This window comes from Lynx canadensis, chromosome E1 (genome assembly GCF_007474595.2).
Source record: "Lynx canadensis isolate LIC74 chromosome E1, mLynCan4.pri.v2, whole genome shotgun sequence".
Lineage (NCBI taxonomy): Eukaryota > Metazoa > Chordata > Mammalia > Carnivora > Felidae > Lynx > Lynx canadensis.
In genome coordinates, this window is record NC_044316.2 from 18,940,658 (window position 1) to 18,962,642 (window position 21,985).

The following is a 21,985-nucleotide window of genomic DNA, read 5'->3' on the forward strand; positions in this document are numbered from 1 at the left end:
AGACAAGTCAGGAAGATTGGTGTAATCCATAGATGCTACTAATGCTGTAATCCATAATTTCACCTTCTTGTCACTTGTCCCTGTAGCACTTCTAAGACAGCATTGTATTTTTGGCACCCTCAGAGTGAAAGACATCTAAGAAACCTACTTGTTGGGAAGCTCACTCTATGTGTTTCAGAAACCTGACATAAGTGTTTGGTAGAGGAGGGTGTGTAAGTGACTAGTCTTTTTTTTTTTTTTTTTTTTATGTTTGTTTATTTTTGAGAGAGACAGAGACAGAATGCAAGTGGGTTATGGGCAGAGAGAGAGGCAGACACAGAATCAGAAGCAGGCTCCAAGCTCTGAGCTGTCAGCACGGAGCCTGACGCAGGGCTCGAGAACTCACGAGCCGTGAGATCATGACCTGAGCCGAAGTCGGACGCTCAACTGACTGAGCCATCCAGGCACTCCGTAAGTGAGTAGTGTTTACCATCGCTGGCAAAGCGACTAGGCCAGTGACGAGGAGGAGTGGAAGCAGCTTGCCCATTTAGAAAGGTAATGAATTTTAAAATCATTTAGGGGACTTTTTCAAATAACCCCCTTTCTTCATGGTGAGATTCCCTGACATGGTGAGTTGGGTTTGCTGGGGCAGGGGAATGTTTAAGAGCCACTGTACTAGTCAGCCTAGGAGAGAAATAGCCTTATTGAAGCTTAACAGTAGTTTTCCCATAAGCCCGGGCCTTTAAAACCAAAAGAGTACGTTAGAGGGTTATTCCTTTTCTGTCTCTCCCAAACAGAAAGGTTCCCAAACCTGGAAAGAAGTCTTGTCTTTTTTTAAAATTTCCTAGGAAGGAGCATCAGAGTTTCTTTCTGGACTCTTCCAACTCTAGGAATTGCTTGAAATAGAGCCTTCCTTATGTCTCACAATTTAAATCCCTCATTTGTGGCCTATTTCAGCTATGCTGTCTTGCATTTTAATCTAGCCTTGTTTCAGGGCTTCTTTTTCTGACTCGTGGCTATTACTTTTGTTCGTCTCTAATTCATAAGGTGGCTTTCTTTTTTGTATTTGTAGAAAATTCGCCATTTTCTCCTAGCTGTGCCCAGTGCAGTTTGATTTGGAGTGTGAACATCGGTCTTAGGCCCAGCCCTAGTCCTATATTGTGTGTTGTATTGGGTTCATCACCCAGTTGTGGCACCAGATGAATCCCGTCTTTTCTTCCCTTTCTCCTTGCCTGTTTCTTCCTTAGTAGTGCCCATGTTTGTTAGACCCCCCAGGATTTTATCCCGAATCTATCCTTATTTTTAATTGAGGTAAATCAGATTCTGACATCCGACGTACAAAAGGTAAATTTCCCTCTCCTATACGTAGAAGACTTTTCATTTTGTAAATGTGTAAATTTTTCATTAGTAAATGGTCTGTTAAATATGCGCTAAAACTGTCCCTTTACATATCTGTAAAGCCAAACTTTTTATGATATTTTTAATACTTTTCTTAAATGCAAAAAACAAAGCCGTTAAACTTTCCTGATTAAAATGCAAAGCCTAGTGTCTTCTAGCTTTTTGAAGAGCTTTTGTCCATTATATAATCTGTAAAGTAGCCAAGAGTTCCTCAGAAGCAGGACATCATTTAGATTTGAAACAATTATGGCTTGTGTGTAAAATAATGATGTGGCATAACCATTCATGGGGTAGCAACCACAGTTACACTTTAGTGGCAAAATCCTTGGATACCTCCAACATTTCTTTCATCTACCGCACAGACTTTACCAGAGTACCCTAGGACAAAAATGGTTCGGTCATTTCAATTACACTGAAAAGATTAAGTTGGTCTGACTAGAAAGCCAAATGACACAATTATGAGCATAGACCTTTTATTTTTTTTTTCCCAGATGTTTGACAGTGTAAACATACATAAAATACATATTAAAGTTTAGATGCTTTACATTTTGTGCAGTAAATTGAAGCCTCAAAAAGAAAACATTTCATTAAAAAGAAAGAAACTCAGTCGTGTTACTTAAGACAGTAAAATAGCAGCGAGTACCGAGACATTGTGCACTTCTTTTCTTTAAGACAAGTTACTTCGTGTACATCAGAGTCAGAAAGGTGAGACTGGCTTTCTCAAATACTTATGTAGCTTGAATCACTGGTTAGATAGGGGCATATTTTCCCAACTGTACATCAGGGGGGAGCTCTTTCATTGGCTTCAAACGCTGTGGCCCCTCAGCCAGCCAGCATGACCACAGCATTGAGCATCAAGAGAAATGAAGCGTTGACTTTCCAAGCACTTGCCGCAGAAGGTAAGCGAGTCTTTACATTTGTGGTTGTCTCTTCCCTTCGGAAGTTAAGGGTTGTGCTTTGTTGAGGCATTTCAGAGAAATTACTTGGCATGCCACTAGTAATACTTAGGGTCATGGGTGTTGGGGACGATTTTGTTGAGCTAGTGAGGCTTGTGTTTGTAACGATTCCATCTTGGAGATGAATAGTTAGAGTTGCAGCTGCTGCTTCGTGTGAATTGATGGTTTCTAAGGATGTATCTTCGGGGTAGGGCACAAAAGCCTTGTCGGTGCTAGCAAAGGTGGTGTCTTTGCTTAGAGTGGCACCAAACGTTGTTTCCTTCGTTCGGTATTGTTTGGGGGTTTTGGTCACTTTGGACTGAGTTACCATACTCAGAGAGTTAATGGTGTCCACTGTCTGCATCCCACTTAGGGTGAACAAGCTTGAGGTAAATCCAGAAGGTGTGGGATATATGCTATGTTCCTTCAAAGATGATATTTGGCTAGAACAGGGAGTCCCTATCACATGGGCTTTTGTTTCCATCACCCACTTCAATAAGTAAGTGATGTTTTGTTTGTGGTCACATGACCACCTGTTATTGTGAAGGGTTATCTCCTGCAACTGAAAGAGTTGGTCAAAAGCTTGATCTGGAATGAATGTGAACTTATTATTGTGCAGGTAAAGATGTGTGAGATTTGTCAGGTTTATTAATGTTCCTGGAAGGATTTGTGTCAAGGAATTGTTAGACAGGTCCACGATATGTAGTTTGGAGGGCATGTTGGTTGGAACTGTCCACAGTTTGTTACTACTGAGGTTGAGAACCTCAAGACTTCTCAGTGTATTTTTAATGAGAACAACCTTTTCCAGCATATTCTTAGAAACATCCAGATATTTAAGGTTCCACTGATAAGCAGTATCAGATTTGTCAAGCAGTTTAATGTTGTTGTTAGCAGCAGACATGTTCCAGAGGGACCGAGGTAACTGAGCAGGCAGGCTTTCGAGCCTGTTGTTTGAAATATCCAGGGTCCTCAGATTGGTGTATTGGGTTAACTGGTTATGAAGATCGGTAAAATGGTTATAAGACAGATTTAAATGGATAATATTCTCTTGCAGTCCAGATGGTAATGTAGTCAAGTTTCTGCCTGAACAGTCCACATGCCTGTGCCTCTCTGTGCATATACATTGGAGAGGACAAATGCATAAAATACCAGGTGTCAGAAACAGAAGGATGAACAAGCTGGGAGACATTTTCAATATCTGATATTCCATCAAAGCCTGGAAACAAACAGATACACCCTTCTTTTAATATGCAAACACAATTAGGCATCTGCATGGGTCAGTTAGCATTAGGCAAAATTTTCAATAAACCTCGTTGTTGTTGAGTCCTTTTATAATTGTTCCAGTGATTAAACTAACAAAGCTCCCCTTCATTTATAGTCCAAATGCTTAATCCTTCAATTGGGGCTATGTGGTAGAGAGGGACTCTCTCCCCCTACTTGCTCCTGTATTTTCTCCCTTCTTTTTTCCCTTCCTTTACCAGTCTTTCTTATTTATCTTCCCAGAGCCTTAAAATTACAAAATGGCATTCTCTGCAAATAGAGAGTCAGAATCTTAAGCTGTTACTCTTTTTGAGAATATCCCTTCTTACTCAGATAGGAAAAAATGGCTGTCGTGCCTGGGGTTTTTTTTTTTTTTTTTTTTTTTTTTCTTGTTTTGTTTTTTTTAAATCTCTGCGGTAATGTAATAGTCAATATTGTGTATAGAGTAAGATTTGATTTAGATATGAAGACAGTACTTTGAAATTCATCTTTGTCTTTGGGATAAATATGTCCTAGCAAAACATTTCAAGGCACTTGAAAAATTCAGACCAATACCATAATTTAAACCTCCCATTTTATAGTGATTTTTTAATGTATATTTCAGTGCCGATTCTAAAAGAAAGCAGCGTGTATATTTACAAAGTGAATGAATATTAAAAAGAAACCCCTCCACTGACACTGCAGCAAATTTCTGGTGCATGCACTTGCTTGCTACTGAATATATATTCAATCCTCACGTTGACTTTTTCTTTAAAAAAAGGAAAAAAATTCCCAAGTCAGTCTTTTACTGATCTAAATAACAGCTTACCATAGTGTCGTCTTCAGCAGCAGCATCTCATTTTCTCCGGGAAACTTAAGCTTTAAAGGTCGCCTTGCTCTGGAGAGTGGGAGCCGCTTCTGGCTGTGGGCTGTGCTTGCCCGCTCAGCTGCGTTGTGCGGCTGTGAGCCCGAGCTCTGCAGCCACCTGATCAGTCCACAGAGGACTGCAGCGCTGTCATTGGTGCTGACTCAAATTTAGTGCAAGAGGTGCACACGCAACAAAATGGGCCCCCCAAGTTTGTTTGTTTTTTTTTAATTTACAGCATGGAGCATGCCCATCTACCTCCCAATTTGCCAGAGGATGTGGTGCCTCGTGCCCATTAGACCTGGCCCTCACTCGTTTCTGTGTATTTGAGCTCAGGTTCCACATTCTGACATTGCCTCATGAAGAATGTGCGGTTCTCTTTTTAAAGCCTCTACTCCTTATTCTTTTTACACGTTGGAAAATGTTGAACACGAACTTGACCGTCCTTTTCTAAGCTGTTAATTTAACTATTTTTAACTCCTGCCTTTTCATGTTCTTCTAAAATGGTTCAGTTGTCCTGTCACTTTTTAAAATAACAGAATACAATCTATGTTTCATTTTCGGGTGCTCCCCCAACATGCTGATTATTATGTATAATCAGCTTTTCAGATTTATCAACCACTTTAATCTTCCTTTTTCGGAAGTACCGAAGTACTTACATATGGGGTTATTTTGTCATTATCTTTCTGGTACAAAGGATCATTTAGCCCAGACTACACATAAGCAAGACTACATTTTTAAATGAGCATCTCATGCTTTTAGTTAAATTCATATGGTCAGATAAACATGTTTTACTTTATGTCTTTTAGGTTAAGGATCTTTTTTCTCTATGCAACTCAACTTCGTTTAGTGAGTGGGTATATGTATTGTTCCATCCAGAGACATCTTCAATACAACAGGAGTGACCATGTATTCATTTGATTTTGTGTTTTAAAAATAATTGTATCAATTTTAGGTGATTTCTTCAGAACGTTTCACATTTTGCCTTACTGAGAAAGCAATTTATAGTTTTAAAATTGCATATGGGAGCCTGGGTGGCTCAGTCAGTTGAGCATCTGACTTCAGCTCAGGTCCTGATCTCAGGGTTTGTGAGTTTGAGCCCCATGTCGGGCTCTGTGCTGACCGCTCGGAGCCTGGAGCCCGCTTCAGATTCTGTGTCTCCCTCTCTCTCTCTGCCCTCCCCTGTTTGTGCTCTGTTTTTCAAAAATAATAAACATTAAAAAAATTTTTTTAAAGAAATAAAATTGCACAAAATAACGTCAAAGGCAAAACTTTGGTCATGAGTTTTAGAAAATGTGACTAGATTTGTAGTAGCTTCTGCTTCACCCTTAGGTGGATTGATTGTATGAATAATCTGTAAAAGCTCAAATCTAATTCCCAGAATATCCACTTTTCCTTAGAAAAGAAAGCAAATAAAGTTATGGGATTTTCATTACCAAATTGTTACTATTTAAAAACCAATTCTTAGCATGTTACATGTAAAGAAGATCTCCTTATGCCTTGTTGTTAATCCTTGGTTTTTCTCTAAATTTGCCATTCCTTTGCCCCAGATTTTACCCCAAACAGAATTTATTATATTAAAATTTGAAGTTTATTTTCTTAGAAAAGAAACTATACTCTAAGAGTCACCTTTTGTATAAAATTCATGTTCCTCAAAAAGTATCTATATTTTAAAAGTCTGCAGTGTTAGAGATATATTATTGATTAGGTGCTTTATTCCCACTTTACTTGGAGAGTTCACCCTTGGACTCTTAATAAGATTCTTTCTATGGATTTCAGAAACCAGTCATCAATCTTAGTGCTTAAAAGTAATGTGTTAAAAATACTACGTTCAGCAATATTGTGGAAATAGAGAACGATTGTTTTGACATTTAGATTTCTTACATTTTAGCTCCTGTATATACTGTTATACTTCAAGGGATGAGACTGAGGGTCAGCTTACCAGACACCTAAATCTCTGTTACAATTTTAGGAAGTCTCATTACATCAATGTGGAAATAGAATTACCCAGTTCCATTATACTTACCAGTACTTTTTTTTTTTCTGAAACCAGGAACATGTTATTTCGTTAACTTACGGACTCAAATGAATTTGGGTTTAGGCTTTATTGAGATTAGATTCTGCTGTATATACTAGAAAATTCCAATACGGTGGTAGTGACAGTATTTCTCATTTCAAGTTTGGGGACATAACCAAATTGCTTCCTATTATTCAAAGATTATTATAAAATTTTCAAAAAGATAAAGGGGAAACATTTTTAATATATTTGAATTGTAACAATCTGCCCTTATGTTTTTGGAAGCTCTCATCAAGTAAAATAATACCATATATTACTGTTACTCAAATAATTTTGTATAGCCTTAAGTGTTTGTTACAACTTATTTTAGATACGATTTCAGACAAATTGCATTTTAGATAAGTCTGTCAAGTCAGGAGTTCCAGCTATTGAAGCAACTATTATATTCTAGAGACTAAGCTGTATATTCATTTAACATACTCTTTTGTGAAATGCCCTGTCCTAGGATATATTACCCCAACCTTGTGAAAGGTGTAACAGATTGCCCTGCCAGGGAACAACTGTCCCATGGTAATCAACAATTTAGAAGCCCAGTCGGTCGGTCTGTCTGTCTGTTTTTTTTTTTTCTTTTTTTACTGATTCCCATTTTATATTTTTATGAAGTTTTTAAATCTTGGTTCCAGTATAGGTAACATACAGTGTTCTATTCGTTTCAGGTGTACAATATAGTGATTCAACAATTCTGTACTTAGTGCTCATCACCATAAGAGTACAGTAGTTTGTCTTTATTTCTTAAAAAAATTTTTTTATTCTTATATATATTTTTAAGTTTATTTATTTTGAGAGAGACAGCGTGAGCAGGGGAGAGGCAGAGAGACAGGGAGACAGCACAGAGCCTGATGCAGGGCTTGAACTCACAAACTGTGAGATGATGACGTGAGCGCAAACCCAAGAGTCGAATGCTTAACCAACTGAGCCACCCAGGCGCCCCTAAAAAAAATATTTTTTTAAGTTTATTCATTTTGAGAGGGACAGAGAGAGAGGGAGAGAGAATCTCAAGCACTGACAGTACGGAGCCCAGTACAGGGCTAATACAGAATGCAAAGTCCTGACCTGAGCTGAAACCAAGAGTTGGGCGCTTAACCAACTGAGCCACCCTAGCACCCCTGTCAGTCTGTCTTTCTTTTTTTCTTTCTTCCTTTTTTTGGGGGGTTTTTTGTTTGTTTGTTTATTTTTGAGAGAGTCAGAGCATGAGCGGGAGAAGGGCAGAGAAAGAGGGAAACACAGAATCCAAAACAGGCTCCAGGCTCCAAGCTGTCAGCACAGAGCCTGATAGGGGGCTTGAACCCATGAGCCGTGAGATCATGACCTGAACTGAATTTTGACACTTAACTGACTGAGCCACCCAGGCGCCCCTTCATTTCTTCATTTCTTATACTCGTAACATCTGTCATGCTTATTTGAGAGTAAAAGTACTACATTTTCTGTTTTTAGTAACATAGTTGGCTATTCAGACTGAATTTTCTGCTGGAAACAAGAGTACTCAACAAAGTATTTAATGGCATGGATGAACTGACAAGATAGAAATGATCAGGTTAGAACCCATGTGGATCAGTTTCTTGTCCCACCTCCCCACCCCTTTTTTTCCCATGCCACTGGCTTGTTGCCAGAACTCATTTATTCCTTCTGGATTTATGTTTGCTTCCTTGTAAACATTTAACTTGTTTCTCTGTCCACCATGTTTCCTATAAATGGTTCCTAACAGCATTAACAAAATTGTTCATTCGTATCATCGTACAATAGTTTCAAATAATGCCCGTATTGCTAGAGACAGATTACACACTATTGGATAAAATTTAAGATTTCTTTGTAGTTCTTTTTGTTCTTAGAATATAATTCACTAAGGATGTATAGTCCATTCTGTTGTCTAATACAACTTGAAATAATGTTTTTTTCTCTATGTTTATGTCACCAACTTTACATAAAGTTGGGTTCATTTGTTTCTATTAGTTAATAGTTTTTAGGGACTGCTTAAGTCAAAACCATATAACAAGATATATTCAGAGAAATCTTGCTTCTGTGTCCCCTTCACCCTATTCTACTCTTCCTCCTATTGGTGGTGACTATTTGTATTAACTTTTGGTTTTATATTAACTGTCTGTCTTTTTTTCGCAAACATATTAAAATATGTATGTATTGCATGTTCTTATTCCCTTTGCTTGTATTAAGGGCTGTATACTAAATATGCTGTTATACATCTTATCCTTTTTTTCCTTAATATATCTTGAAGATCATTTCCCATCAGCAAATAGAGATCTTTCACATTCATTTCACAATGCTTAGTACTCTTTATGGGATTGTACTTACCATGGTTTATTCCACCATCCCTATTATGAACATCTGTGTTGTTACCAGACTTTTGCTGTTACAGATAATGCCAGTGAATACCCTGGCACCTAAGTAACTTCATATTTTGTCCGGTGAATCTTTGAAAAAGATTCCTAGAAGTAGGATTGCTTGGTGAAAAGGTAAATGCATTTGGAATTTGTCTGGATATTACCGCATTTTTCTGTGTAGTCCATACCATTCTGCAGCCCCCTCAACAGTGAATCACGGTGTCATTCTCTGTCACCTCACCATACACTTTGTTGTTGAACTGTTGGATTTATAGCAATCCGCTGGGATCAGTATCTCAGGGTAATTTTAAATACAGTGCTCTAATTTGAAGAAAGTTGTACATCTTTCTGTTTTCAGGAGCCATTAAAATTTTTTCTTCTGTGACTGTCTTTTACATTTTGGACATTTTTTTTCTATATTGTTGTGGGTCCTTCCTTCCCCCCCAAGTAGAATTTTTTTTTAATTCGGAAATATTAGCCCTTTGTCTTATGGTTGCAAATTTTTTCCAGTTTGCCTTTGACTTTATTACAGTGGAATTTGCTTTTTGTTTTTTGACAGTTAAAAGTTTTTTATATAATTGGATTTTCCTTTTCTTTTTATTGCTTATGGAGTTTGAGTCTCAGCTGGGAAGATTTTTTTCTTCCAGGTTATAAAGCAATTCTCATATTTTTTTCTATTACTTATATAATTTCATGTTTTATATTTATATCTCTGGTCTGTTTGGTGCTTATCCTAATGTATGGATCCAATTTTATCTTTTTCCAAATGTCTATCCAATTGTCCCCATATTTCTTCCACTGATTTGAGATTTGAATCTATTTCTGGACTTTGCATTCCATTTGTCTAATCAGGTATAAGTATCACAGTGCATGATTATTATAATGTTTTAACCATAGGTGCCCAAATATTTTGCTACGTTACTTTTTGATTAGATCTAGGTAATAACAATTACAGCACACATCATTGTGTCCCCCACTACCAACACCAAATGGAGTACATGTGTGATACATATATGTTGCAATGCATGACATAGGTGCTCTTTGGTCCTCTACTAGTGAAAAGAGTCCTGACCCAGGAGTCAGGGAACAAACTCAGCTTTTAGCACCGCTACTAAACAAGTCACTACTCTTTCTGGCCTATTTTCTCATCAGTTAACAAATAAAAGGAGTTGAACTGGATGGTCTTCAGGGTTGTTTCTGAATCTGGTTAGTGCTGATCTGGTAAGAGCACCACTGCCGTATGGTAGTTCAGTCTACGTTTTATCCCCCTGGGCCTTGTCCTTTTCCCATTTTCATGAAACAAAATTTTTCTTCCACTCTGGATCCTGGCTCTTCCATCTTTTTTGTAGGTTTTTCTTTGTTCCAGCACTTTCTTCTCTCCTGGATGTCTTTTATTAGCTTGCATTTCTTTCTGCTGATTAAGCAAGGATCGCCACTGTTTGGCTGCTCAGCTTCCACTGACCTCAGTGGGGAAAATTACATGCAGTAAATGGGAATTCTTTCTCCCCCTGGCAGAGAATTTTTTAAAAAAGACAACACCCAAAACTAGCTGCTGACAGTAAGACTGCTCTTCAGTTGTACAGAGAACAGAAGGAAGAAAGCTGCATGTAGGGTTTGAAGAAATCAGATGGGACTATGACCAGGTCATCGGCTCCTGATTTATCCGTAAGAGTTGGTGTTTCCCTATATTTCCCAGCACCCATCCTTCAAGAGATCAGGAAAAAAGGTAATGAGAAAGAAGAACAGAAGTGTGGAAAGAGCCTCTTGAGTAACCATCTTACATGTGAAATGAGAAAGGTTATGATGATTTAAAGCACATCAAGGTCTTGACCAAATATAAAAACATAGCTTATTTATCCTAAATAGAATTCAGGAAATTCATAGGAAATTCTTAAACTCCTGATTGCTGCTGAGTAGGATTAACCTTAAAAATGCTAAGTTTGAAAAACAACATGAAAGAAGCGTTTTCAAGTGGGAGACGAAGAACCAATGTAATATGGCAAGAGACATGCTTCAGGAATAAACGCCGGGAAAATAAGTCCAAGGAAGTGTTTCTGCAGCTAAGCCTTTTTAATGGTCATTAAGGGATGGTTTAAAAGATTTAAAGGGAAATATTGTGTATAAAATTTCAGTGTCCAGAAAAGCCCGCTAGTTTTTTGTTTTTGTTTTTGTTTTTTTACTAAAGTGGGAGCTTTGTTAGTTTCTTGAACACCAGTGCTACAAATAAATACTGTATTTTGTTCTGAAAAACCCCACAGTAATGAGGAGTTCTTCACGGTTAAACTACTGACAAGACCACCACATTTTATTCTGAGTGATGGCTAGGGTAAGGAAGAAGACCACATGCTTGTTGGGCAAAGAAACACTTTTGTGGGCACAGGCCGGCACCCCCACAAGCCTAGCCCAGGAACGCTCACCGCCTGGACTCTGACAAAGATTAGGTCCACCCCTACTCTGGTAACTCAGTTTCATCACTTGTCAGGTAATGGAGAAAAGACGAAATTCTGCATAGGAAAGGTGGTTTAAGAGTTTAAATGTATAGTGTCAGAAAGTGTCCATTTAGGGAAAGTTGAGAATCATCTGTATTTGATGTAGTCTGTTTTTCTTGGAAAAATCATTCAAATTTGGAATGGAGCCATAGAAGTGTGGTTTTGTGTGTGTGGTTTTATTTTTTGTTTTCCTTTATAAGATTTCATTTTGTTTGGGTGCTAGAGCCATAGAACGAAGAAATTTTTACAGATGCTTAGTTTTAGGAGCGCCTGGGTGGCTCAATCGGTTAAGTGTCCAGCTCTTGATTTCTACCGAGGTTATGATCTCACAGTTTGTGAGTTCAAGCCCTGCATCAGGCTCTGTGCTGACAGTGTGGAGCCTCCTTGGGATTCTGTCTCCCTGCTGCTGTCTCTGCCCCTACCCTGCTCGAATTCTCTCTTTCTCAAAATAAATAAATAAACTCAAATAAAATTTTTAAAAAGGATGTTAGTTTAAAAAATTGTGCTCCCCCAATGTCTACAGTTTATGGTGCATGCTTATATTTTTTTCAGAGTAAACATCCCCAATCCAACCCCCACCCCCACAATTTGATGTTTTAACATACTTGCTTTACTGTTTCCAGTGAGAGCTAAAAGGAAATTTTTGTATTCTCAAACATGCATTTTAGTTTCTCATCCCCACAAACTTGGAATATGTATTTAATACTTGAGGTGTTAATTTAAAATTTGGAGTTTTAGAGCACCCTGCTGGCTCAGTCAGCAGAGCATGCGATTCTTAATCTTGGGGTTATAGGTTTGAGCCCCACATTGTGTGTGGAGATTACTTAAAATCAATCTTAAAGGGGCGCCTGGGTGGCTCAGTCAGTTAAGCGTCCGACTCTCAATTTCAGCTCAGGCCATGATCTCACACCTCGTGAGTTCAAGCCCCGCGTCAGGCTCTGTTCTGTGACAACCTGCTTCCAATTCCGTGTCTCCCTCTCTCTGTCTGCCCCTTTCCTGCTCGCGTTCTGTCTCTCAGAAAGAAATAACATTTAAAAAATTTTTTTAATTAAAAACTTTAAATAAAATTTGGAGTTTTGTTTAAAACTTGGAGTATGTATTTAATTTCTCATCCTCTCCCTCCCCATCTCAAACTTTGAAATGGAAAAACAAAGTGTTATTTATTCAATGTAACTTTACACACAGCTATTCAGGAAAAAGATATATATCCATTAGATGATACTAACTATATGTAGGGTGCTTATTTCCAAAGTGGCTAAGTTACTGACATACATACCATCCACATAGGTAAAATGTTCTCTACATTAAAGTTAGGTACAATAGCTAGTAAATAGATCACTGTTATGTCATTTTTTAAAAATAAGTTCCAGCCATGCACTTGGGCTTTAGCAGATTTCAGGTAGTTCCTGAATAAAAATCAAAATTGGCTACCAGTTGCCTTTTAATATATTTCATCACATGAAGAGAAAAAAAAGATGGAGTTCTGTAGGAAGGATGGAAAATCAGCTAAAAAGCAAATTACAGTATTTATAACAGTTCTTCAGGTGGGGGTGGCAAGGATTCACTGTGGTCTTGACCAGAGTCAGGAGGAATAGAGAATTCCTGACCCTGGATCTCATTGTGGGAATCTTCCTGGTTTTTCATGAAACCTTCTGGTGCCGGGGGCAAGTGAAATGAGTCGGGAGGAGGTGGAAATGATTGTTCAAACTCAGAATTGTAACCTTCACAGACTTGATTGAGACAGTCCAGAGATGGTGGGAGATTGGTGGACTCATTTGGAAGAGGAGATATAATTGTCATTGTGGGTTTGTCGGATTGGTTACTCTCCTGTCCTTCCAAATCAAGAAGTGGGGAAGGTGGTGGATAATCTGCATCATCTGAAGAAGAAATAGCAGTGCCGATCGTTGATCCCCCAGCACTCTCCTCTGATGTACCATTTACCTGATCTTTTATTTTCTCTGTTTTGGCGTTGTTGGAATCTCCAATGTGTTCATTTGATTCAAACAACTTAATTTCTAAGTCATCTGCTATGAGTGTGTTTTTGCTTGGTTTCCAGGGCATAAGTGAAACAATTGATGTCCTTTTCACGGGTGCTTCATTTTCTCTAAAGTTATCCAAACAGATGTCGGGGGTTTCACCATCGGCAAATGGAGACCTACCTGCCCAATTCTGATCATTTGAAACTGGTTTTCTCAAGCATTTCCATAGCACAATCATGATTATAGCTACAAACATAGACGTCAGAATTACACCCACTAATGTGGCAGCTATCAAATTAGAATTGGTTTCCCGTGGGATATTTGTGTTACTGGTAGTTTCTAGGATGAATCCTGGAGTCACCCTCTGTGAACTTTTGACACTTGGGGTTGGTGGTATAGATGGATTATGAACAGTTGGTAGTACTGGTTTTCCAGAAGACGTGTGGATAGACGATGGTTGTTGAGTGGAAGTGTAGAGAAATGGCAGCAGTTGTTTGGTAGAAGTATGGGCAGATGGTGGTAGTTGTCCGGCAGAGGTAAGCACAGGGAGTACTGTTTGTCGGGAGGAGGCGTTGGCCGTTGGTATTGGTTGTCTGGTGATGTCAGAGGCAGGTGGTTGCCCAGCAGAAGTGTGCGCTGCTGGTTTTTCAGAAGGAGCATAGGCCCCTGGTATTGATTGTCCACCAGCAACTTTGGCAGTTGATATTGGTTGTGCAGAAGAAACATGGTTGAATTCTGTTGGTTGACTCCAAGGATTCCCTGTTGTGTTTTGAGAATTAGCTGAGACATTGAGCCTTGATGATATAAATACAGGAGACTCTGTTGTAATGTCTTCTGTCGTTAAGAGAAATGTATCACTGAGGTGTCCACAAAACAAAATTAAGATGAAATATTTGGGATCCATTTCAGAATGTTTCCTTTTTATCAGTGGTTTTATAATGAAAGAAAGAAAGATAGGTGTTATTTGGTGTCTGGCACAAAGTAGGTAGGTATTTGAGAAGTATTTATCGTTTCTAATTTAGACTTCATACACTGCAGTGTAAATACTCTTGAATACATCCTAAACTTAACCATAAAACACGTGGACCTCAGAGGCAAACGTCTCTCTTCGTTCTTTCATAAGATCTGTACTTGGCCCTGCTACCCCTTTAGCTTCATTACCTCATAATCCTTCATTTCACAGTCCTACTTCTTAAACACATAGGCTCTGTGTGCTGGTTCCATATGCTCTCTACTTTTCTCTTCCTTGCAACTAGAAATATACCAGTCCTGTTGCTTTGAAGGACACCGATAATCATCTATTACCTAATCCAACAGTCTTTTTCTTTATTCTTTCTTTTTCTTTCCTCCCTCTCTGAACCACTTTTGACACTATTGACTGTGCCTTCACTACTATTCAAGTAGCTCTTTGTGATAGTCTTCCTTTCATGTTAATCTCACTAGCTCCTGTTTTTCTCTTCTTAAATATGGGTACTTGGTATTCAGTCCTCACTCTTACCAGCTTTTCTCTGATCCTGAATCTATAAAATTTCAGCTCTCGCCTATATGCCATAACTCCCAAACCTGCACGTCCAGCCTAAATCTCCTTAATTCCGATTGCTTTCCATGACTTCTTGGTGGACATCTCCATGTATATATCCTACTGCCAGCAAATTTAACATACTCAGATCAATCCATCTTCATCATCTTTATGTCAAAACTGACTCCTCTCTTCTCTATTTTCATTAATGGTATTGCCTTTGGTAAGTTTTTCATGCGCAGAGTCTACTGTGTTCGTAGGCTCTGCAGCATCCTCAGAGTCTAGCACTATGTCATTAGGACATATGTCATTAGGAGCTCATACTCTTAAAGGAGTCCACTCAACTCAGAATCCTAAGTGATCTCTGAATCTGAGACCGTTCTGTCCAGTTGGTTAGTGTTGTCTTGCCGATGCTCTCATTTATTTATCGATGAACACTATCTTTGTGTCAGGCCTGTTCTAGGTTTGAGAGACACCCCCCCCACACACACACCCAAAATATAGTTTCTAGTTTTCTAGTGGTGGAAACAAGTAATAATTGTAATAATTTAATAAGTTTTCTCATAAATGTATGCAAGAGATGCACAGAGGAACTAACATAGCCTGGGAGGTCTTCAGGGAGGGTTTCTCGGAGAAGTAAAACTTGAACTGAATTTTGAAAGGTCTGTAAGAACGAATTAAGCAAATAAAATATTCCAGTCAAGGAAACAACATATGGACACGGGTAGAGAAGGCACATGTGTAAGTTTGGCAGGCAGGGCTTTTTGTGGGATGTGGTAGATGGTAAAACTTGAAGAGTTAAGTTCCAGGTCTACTTCCAGCATGTAACTCTCCATCTAACTATGAGAACTAGTCATTTCATCTCTCCTGCTCTCAGTTGCCTTATCTCTAAAGTGAGGAGTTACACTAAGACGGTGTTCAACACTAGGTGTGATATACCTGTTTTGTACATCATTAAACACAATGATAACTATTTGGTTGTTTCTTAACATTAGGGAAAGGAACATCTCAGGGTGTTAGATCCTGGTATATATGATTAGAAACTATATGTAGATTAGAAAGGCGTGTCTGGATGGCTCAGTTGGTTAAACGGCCGACCTCAGCTCAGGTCACGATCTCATGGCTCGAAGGCTTGTGAGTTCAAGCCCCACATCGGGCTTTGTGCTGACCGCTTAGAGCCTGGAGCCTGCTTCGGATTCTGTGTCTCCCTTCTCTCTGCCTCTTCCCCCATTCATACTCTCTCTCTCTCTCAAAAATAAACATTTTAAATGAAATATGGCCCTTTGTAGCAACGTGGATGGAACTGGAGAGTGTAATGCTAAGTGAAATAAGCCATACAGAGAAAGACAGATACCATATGGTTTCACTCTTATGTGGATCCTGAGAAACTTAACAGGAACCCATGGGGGAGGGGAAGGAAAAAAAAAAAAGAGGTTAGAGTGGGAGAGAGCCAAAGCATAAGAGACTGTTAAAAACTGAGAACAAACTGAGGGTTGATGGGGGGTGGGAGGGAGGGGAGGGTGGGTGATGGGTATTGAGGAGGGCACCTTTTGGGATGAGCACTGGGTGTTGTATGGAAACCAATTTGTCAATAAATTTCATAAAAAAAACAAAAAACAAAAAACAAAAAACAAAAAACAAAAAAAAATAAAATAAAACATGCAAAACAGTAAAAAAAATAAATAAATAAAATAAACATTTTAAGAAATCATTTAAAAAAAAAGTTTGCCCAGTGTTATGTCACTATTAGTGACAGAATGGCATTTGTACCCAGGACCATCTGATTCACAAGCATATGCTCTTTCTACTCGTCTAAACCACCTCAGGGTTTACATTTTGGCTCCTTTACAGCAAAGAGCCATGTATGTTAGCAGCTTAGTAAATACCTAACCTGTATTGGCTTCATGGCTCCTTTCCTTTTCAATTTTTCAGTATCTATGAATACTTCTGCCAGAATGTAAGCAGAGAAGATGAAATCAAAGTTATTAAATTATGCTTTGTATCCATTTTGCAAAAGGCTTAATAGGGAAAGAAATGGAACCTTTTGGCATAAATATGGGGATTTGAATCATCTCTAGATGGTATCCATGCACAGTTCCCACTTGCTATTCTTAAGAGCATCAACCCCTCAACAAGTTATTCTTCAGAGTTTCACTTTAGTTTTTTAAAAAATGCCATCCAAAGCAATGGAAAATATAGGCCATAAATTGGCTTCGGCCAAAAATGTTTCCTCTTTTGTGACTTCGCTTAAAATTTGTAAAAAACCCACATGGTTCCTCTTTTCAGTTAGCTGAAAAAGGCGTTAGAGAAGGAAAGACCTCAAACAGGAACATAATTATAAACCTATTTTAATTTGTAAGATCAATTTTGATAGGTTCATCGCTTCTTTGGTCTTCCCGTGGTCAATAGGAAGACCATAAAACTTTTGAGTATATGAGATTTTTTGCTTGTCATTTAAGGGTTCCAGCAATATCAAAACTAAATTCTATTTTTTACCTATCTTATCTCTTTTTCCCACTCTTCAGTTAGCTGTCTACCCTCCTAGCATCTGCTACATCAGAGTGTTAGAATCTGTTAGAATTCTGCAGCAAATCAGAACAGCCCAGAAAAGAAAGAGCAGGATTTAAAAGAGGAAAAAATAGGGGGCCTAATGGTGAAGAAACTGACTTTTTCTAACTCAGAGAAGTGAGGCAGTTGTTACGACCGGTGCAGAAAGAAAGTTCTTTAACATACATAGTTTTTAAAATATATAAACCATGTGTACCTGAAGTACCAACATTGCTTCTGTAGGGAGAGAGGCAGAAAGAAAGAACCATATGGGGCAGGGGAGTAAAAAGAAGATGTCAGATATGATGAAATGAAAAAAGGAGTGCAAAGAAATAAAAAAAATAACACCAAGGAGAAAAATAAAGCAAAAATTAAAGGAAGCAGCAAACATATGGAAAAGGAGAAGGTCAATGGACTAGAGAAATTATTGAAAAGAAAAGTTAATGAAAAGCTAAAGAAAAAGTAGTGGTTATGTAAACTAGCAAGAAATTAGGGTATTTGATTAAGGTGGGCGAAATTAGAAAGAAGTTGGGAGAGAAGATTGAAGTAGATGAAAGGCCCACGAAGTGCTGTGCTCTGTCACTAGCCTGTGTCTGCGGACACAAGGAAGCAACCAAGAGCAGCCTTCCCAAATGGAGGACTTGACTCACCTGTCTTCTCAGACTCCCTTGTCTTTCATTTCAGGCTCTCCTATCTGTTCTAAGTATCCTGAAGACACTTGAAATTTTTTCCTGGCACTGTTCACAAGCATGCCTGCTCATTATTCTAAAGAACCCATGCACGTAGCAAAGCATGTTTCTAAAAATCCCTTAGTCTGCTGCTCAAGCACATCCCAAATTTGTCTACCTTTGTATGCCAGTATCTTGCTCATTATTATAGGCTGACAACTTTGAGGTCAAAAATCTGTGATTTGGGTCCTTTGCTTTTCCTGAATATTTTAAAACGTTTTAAAAGAGGAAGGAAAACGACAGCTATATTTTAACTAACTGTACAGGAAGTTACAGTGAAGTAGGAGTCCTCATATATTAGCCATGTTCTCATTAATATAATGGCATAAGGATATAAAGAGTATAGTTAGGGGCGCCTGGGTGGCTCAGTTGGTTAAGTGTCTGACTCTTGATTTCAGCTCAGGTCATGCATGATCTCACGGTTCATGAGATTGAGCCCCACGTTGGGCTCTGTGCTGACAGTGCAGAGCCTGCTTGGAATTCTCTCCCTCTCTCTCTGCCCCTCCCTTGCTCGTGTGTGTGTGTGTGTGTGTGTGTGTGTGTGTGTGTGTCTCAATAAACAAACTTTAAAAAAGAAAGTACAGTTAAAATTGATTCTGTTAAGTTGCATATGATAAGAAATAGGTCATTGTCATTTTTTTTAATTTTTTTTTTAATGTTTTTATTTTTGAGGCAGAGAGTATGAGCAGGAGAGGGGCAGAGAGAGGGGGAGACAGAGAATCTGAAGCAGGCTCCAGGCGCTGAGCTGTCAGCATGGAGCCTGACATGGGGCTTGAACTCATGGAGTGTGAGATCATGACCTGAGCCGAAGTCGGACGCTCAACTGACTGAGCCACTCAGGCGCCCCAGGTCATTGTCATTTAAAGAGAATCATGGAGATTGGAGAACATATTCTAGGGAAAAAGTCAAGTATAGGTATAATAATACCTGAATTATTATGGCTTTGATATTATTACTGCTTTGATGTAATAAGTTACAAGATAGATTAAAATTTATTATTAGTGTATCTCCAGCTGGTTGTTATTAAATCATAAAAGGAAGAAAACACCAATTCTTTGTCTTGAGGAAGAGTGGCAAAAGAGATTAACCTTGAACTATAATAGGAAGTATTTGGTGACTTTTATCGATAATAATAGCTATCATTTACTGAGTACCCATTAAATGTTAGGTACTACCCTATTTTAATGAGCAAGGTAGTGTTACCTTCATCTTATAGATAAAGAAACTGAGGCACAGAGATGTGGGGTAACTTGCCAGAGTGTCACAGCTGTAAATAGAGGCACTGTTAAAGAAATACCAGTTGTGTACCAGAGCCGTTTCCTTCTGTCCCAAGTCACTAGATATGCTGCACTGTCTTTCATAGTAAAATTACGAAGCAGGAATGTTTCATGAAGGAAGGAGACGTGGAATCTCTGAGAACAGATACGTAAATAACTTTTGGAGGCTGTCTTGAGTAAATGGTAGGGAAAAAACTAGAAAACCATTTATTCCTCTGATTCTATGAAAACAGTTGTGGGATTTTGAATGGTTAGCCTATAAGCTATCATATTTGAGGTAACTTCTAAAGATTGGACATTGAAAGGCATCAGATTTATATTTAACAAATTTGAACTTTTTCAGAATTCATAATTTCCTTCCAAGTAGAGTTATACAGGAATTCGTTGAAAAACACAAGTACTGTTAAACTCACAAGTACTATCGAACTGACCCTTTGAAAATATAGACAAATCTTGTCTAAAAAAAAAAAAAAGAGAGAGATAAAAATCTTTATTTTCTAACTTATGTAATAATTACTTAGAAAAAAATCCAAAGTGGACTTCTATAAGGGAAAGCCATAAATATTTATGAAATGTTGAAACAGAGTATCACCCATTATGAATTTATTCTGTGATATTACAAGTCTATGTAAACTAAACCCTTTGCAATTTTTGTTTTGGAGGGTATTTACTTTGTAACTGCCCAGTTTACTCACAGAATAGGCATGTTTTATGCATGGTAGCAATTTTCTATTATTTATCCTGTGAGTGTTTTTTTCCTATATCTCATACTGGTTACTAAAAGCTCAGATGATAATGTGTGGCATAAATACGTACATGATATGAATACATGTACACACATTTTGTCATAACAGTTTTGTCTTAGTGAGCTTTAAAAATGAGCCATAATATTTTCCTTTAACTTAAATATAAAATTCTTACTTATTACTTAAATATAAATATAAAATTATTACTTAAGTATCAAATTTTTACTTAAAATTCCATTTGTGTAAAAATTAAAGCATATGTAATAATGATAATTGAGTATCTCATCTAATCTCCTTTGCTTTCTTTTTAAATTAAGTGAAGGTGAAGATGACCGTTTTTACCGTGGAAACTAAAGAGGATAAAAAAACAATTTAAATCTATGGATTATGTTACATGTAGGAACATCTTATAAGAAGCAAGTTAGAATTTTTCACAGTTGGTATTTGGGGCTTGTAAATTCACTCATATCCCATGGATTCTAGTTTTACTTCTAACCCTTAGCTTTATCCACTATGTTTATAGTTTATATCTTTTAATTACAGAACTAAGGCTAACTAACCATTGTGATTGAATAAACTTAAAAGGGCTTATATTATACAAACCTAACTGAACATTTTTCTCCAAGGCAAGCTCAACACTGAATTTTTTTGATACCATGCAATAAATTACAAAACCGTTATAGACATCTTTAGACTAGCAGAGTTTATGTTTAAAACCCTAACACCATTTTAGTTTTAAAAATAAACTTTATATATAACAAAGATCAAACCAGATTGCCTGTGTGAAAATTTTCTTACCTCAGCTGTTAACTTCTTTTTGCAGAATGCTAAGTTCTTGTTCTAACTGGACATTTTGGTGATTTGGCTAAGGAAGCAAAAGGGGTGGTTCAATTCAGATTAAAAATGGTCCTGTAGCAAACTGAAATGCTTTCTGTAGAAGAAGAGGAAGTTGATGGATAGTTGGTTCAGGAAGTGCAATAAGCCACAAAATGACTAAGAAAGGCACTACTTTAAGAGAACTTATTTTGAAACACGATTTGCAGCTCTATGATTTGAATGCTTTTAATTAATATTGGTAAGTAAACATTTGAGACTCTCTAGTAATGTGATTATATAATTTAAATATTTTGAATAGAACTTTAGAGGCAACTCACACAGTCTAAGGAAAAACTACCTGTTGGGTTATTACCCACAGTGAGATTTCTTTTCAGAAGAGGCAAATGGTGTGTTCTGTTTACTTGATCACCTTTTGCAAGTTGCTGTACTTCTGAGTCATCATTTCCTTCTCCGGAGGAATATGTCACTTACTGAGCTGTTGTGAAGATTAAATAAGCTAACGTGTATAAATGCCTCGCACACAGTAGGTAGCCAGTGAATGTTAAGCTTCTTTCCTCCTACATAATTTAGACAAAGCCCAGGTAAACTTACAGTCAGTTTTTCTTTGGACCAAATACGTAACGATGTTGGGAGTTCAAGAGCACAACTCTTTGATTATCCACAAAATAGGTACTTCTCAGTAGAAGGTAAAATAAATTGGGAATCATTATTTAAATAAATTAACCAAGCAAAATACAGTGAAAAGAGAATGCGTCAGTCTGAATAAAAATTTTCTTTGGACAGGTCACCTTGTAGCCTCTTTCCTCATCCAAAAAAGGGAGATCATGATTCCTAACTTGTAAATCTGGTCCAGGATTAAATGTAAAGTGCCTAGGATAGCACCTGTTACAGTAGATACATTACGTTTTAACCCATGCCCTGCTTTTCCCTGGTCACTGCAGAGGATCCCAGACTGTTAAGACCTCGTTCTTAATGTCAAGGTTACTTATAACTTGGTACAAAAAGAATAGTTTCTGTTTTTAAGGGGTCCTATA

The 21,985-nt window shown here is 37.8% G+C and overlaps 3 protein-coding genes across 7 annotated transcripts in view; 1 reads left to right on the top strand and 2 right to left on the bottom strand.

Moving 5' to 3' along the window:
* Window positions 1–21,985, top strand: part of NF1 (neurofibromin 1) — a 251,040-nt gene that overhangs the window by 175,416 nt on the left and 53,639 nt on the right. The gene's annotated exons all lie outside the window — the stretch shown is intronic.
* OMG (oligodendrocyte myelin glycoprotein) lies at window positions 1,719–21,001 on the bottom strand. Of its 2 annotated transcripts, none has more exons than XM_030295717.1 (2): window positions 4,381–5,485; window positions 1,719–3,528 (listed from the first exon to the last, which is right to left on the bottom strand). In XM_030295717.1, the coding sequence occupies exons 1-2, from the start codon at window positions 4,381–4,383 to the stop codon at window positions 2,200–2,202; spliced, it is 1,332 nt and encodes a 443-aa protein (XP_030151577.1). In that variant the 5' UTR covers window positions 4,384–5,485; the 3' UTR covers window positions 1,719–2,199. The 2 variants fall into 2 exon arrangements, with proteins under 2 accessions (XP_030151577.1, XP_030151578.1); XM_030295718.1 differs by lacking the exon at window positions 4,381–5,485 and adding an exon at window positions 20,913–21,001 and having other exon boundaries at window positions 1,844–3,528.
* Window positions 12,460–21,014, bottom strand: EVI2B (ecotropic viral integration site 2B). The gene is made up of 2 exons (XM_030295715.2): window positions 20,913–21,014; window positions 12,460–14,214 (listed from the first exon to the last, which is right to left on the bottom strand). The coding sequence occupies exon 2, from the start codon at window positions 14,199–14,201 to the stop codon at window positions 12,846–12,848; it is 1,356 nt and encodes a 451-aa protein (XP_030151575.1). The 5' UTR covers window positions 14,202–14,214; window positions 20,913–21,014; the 3' UTR covers window positions 12,460–12,845.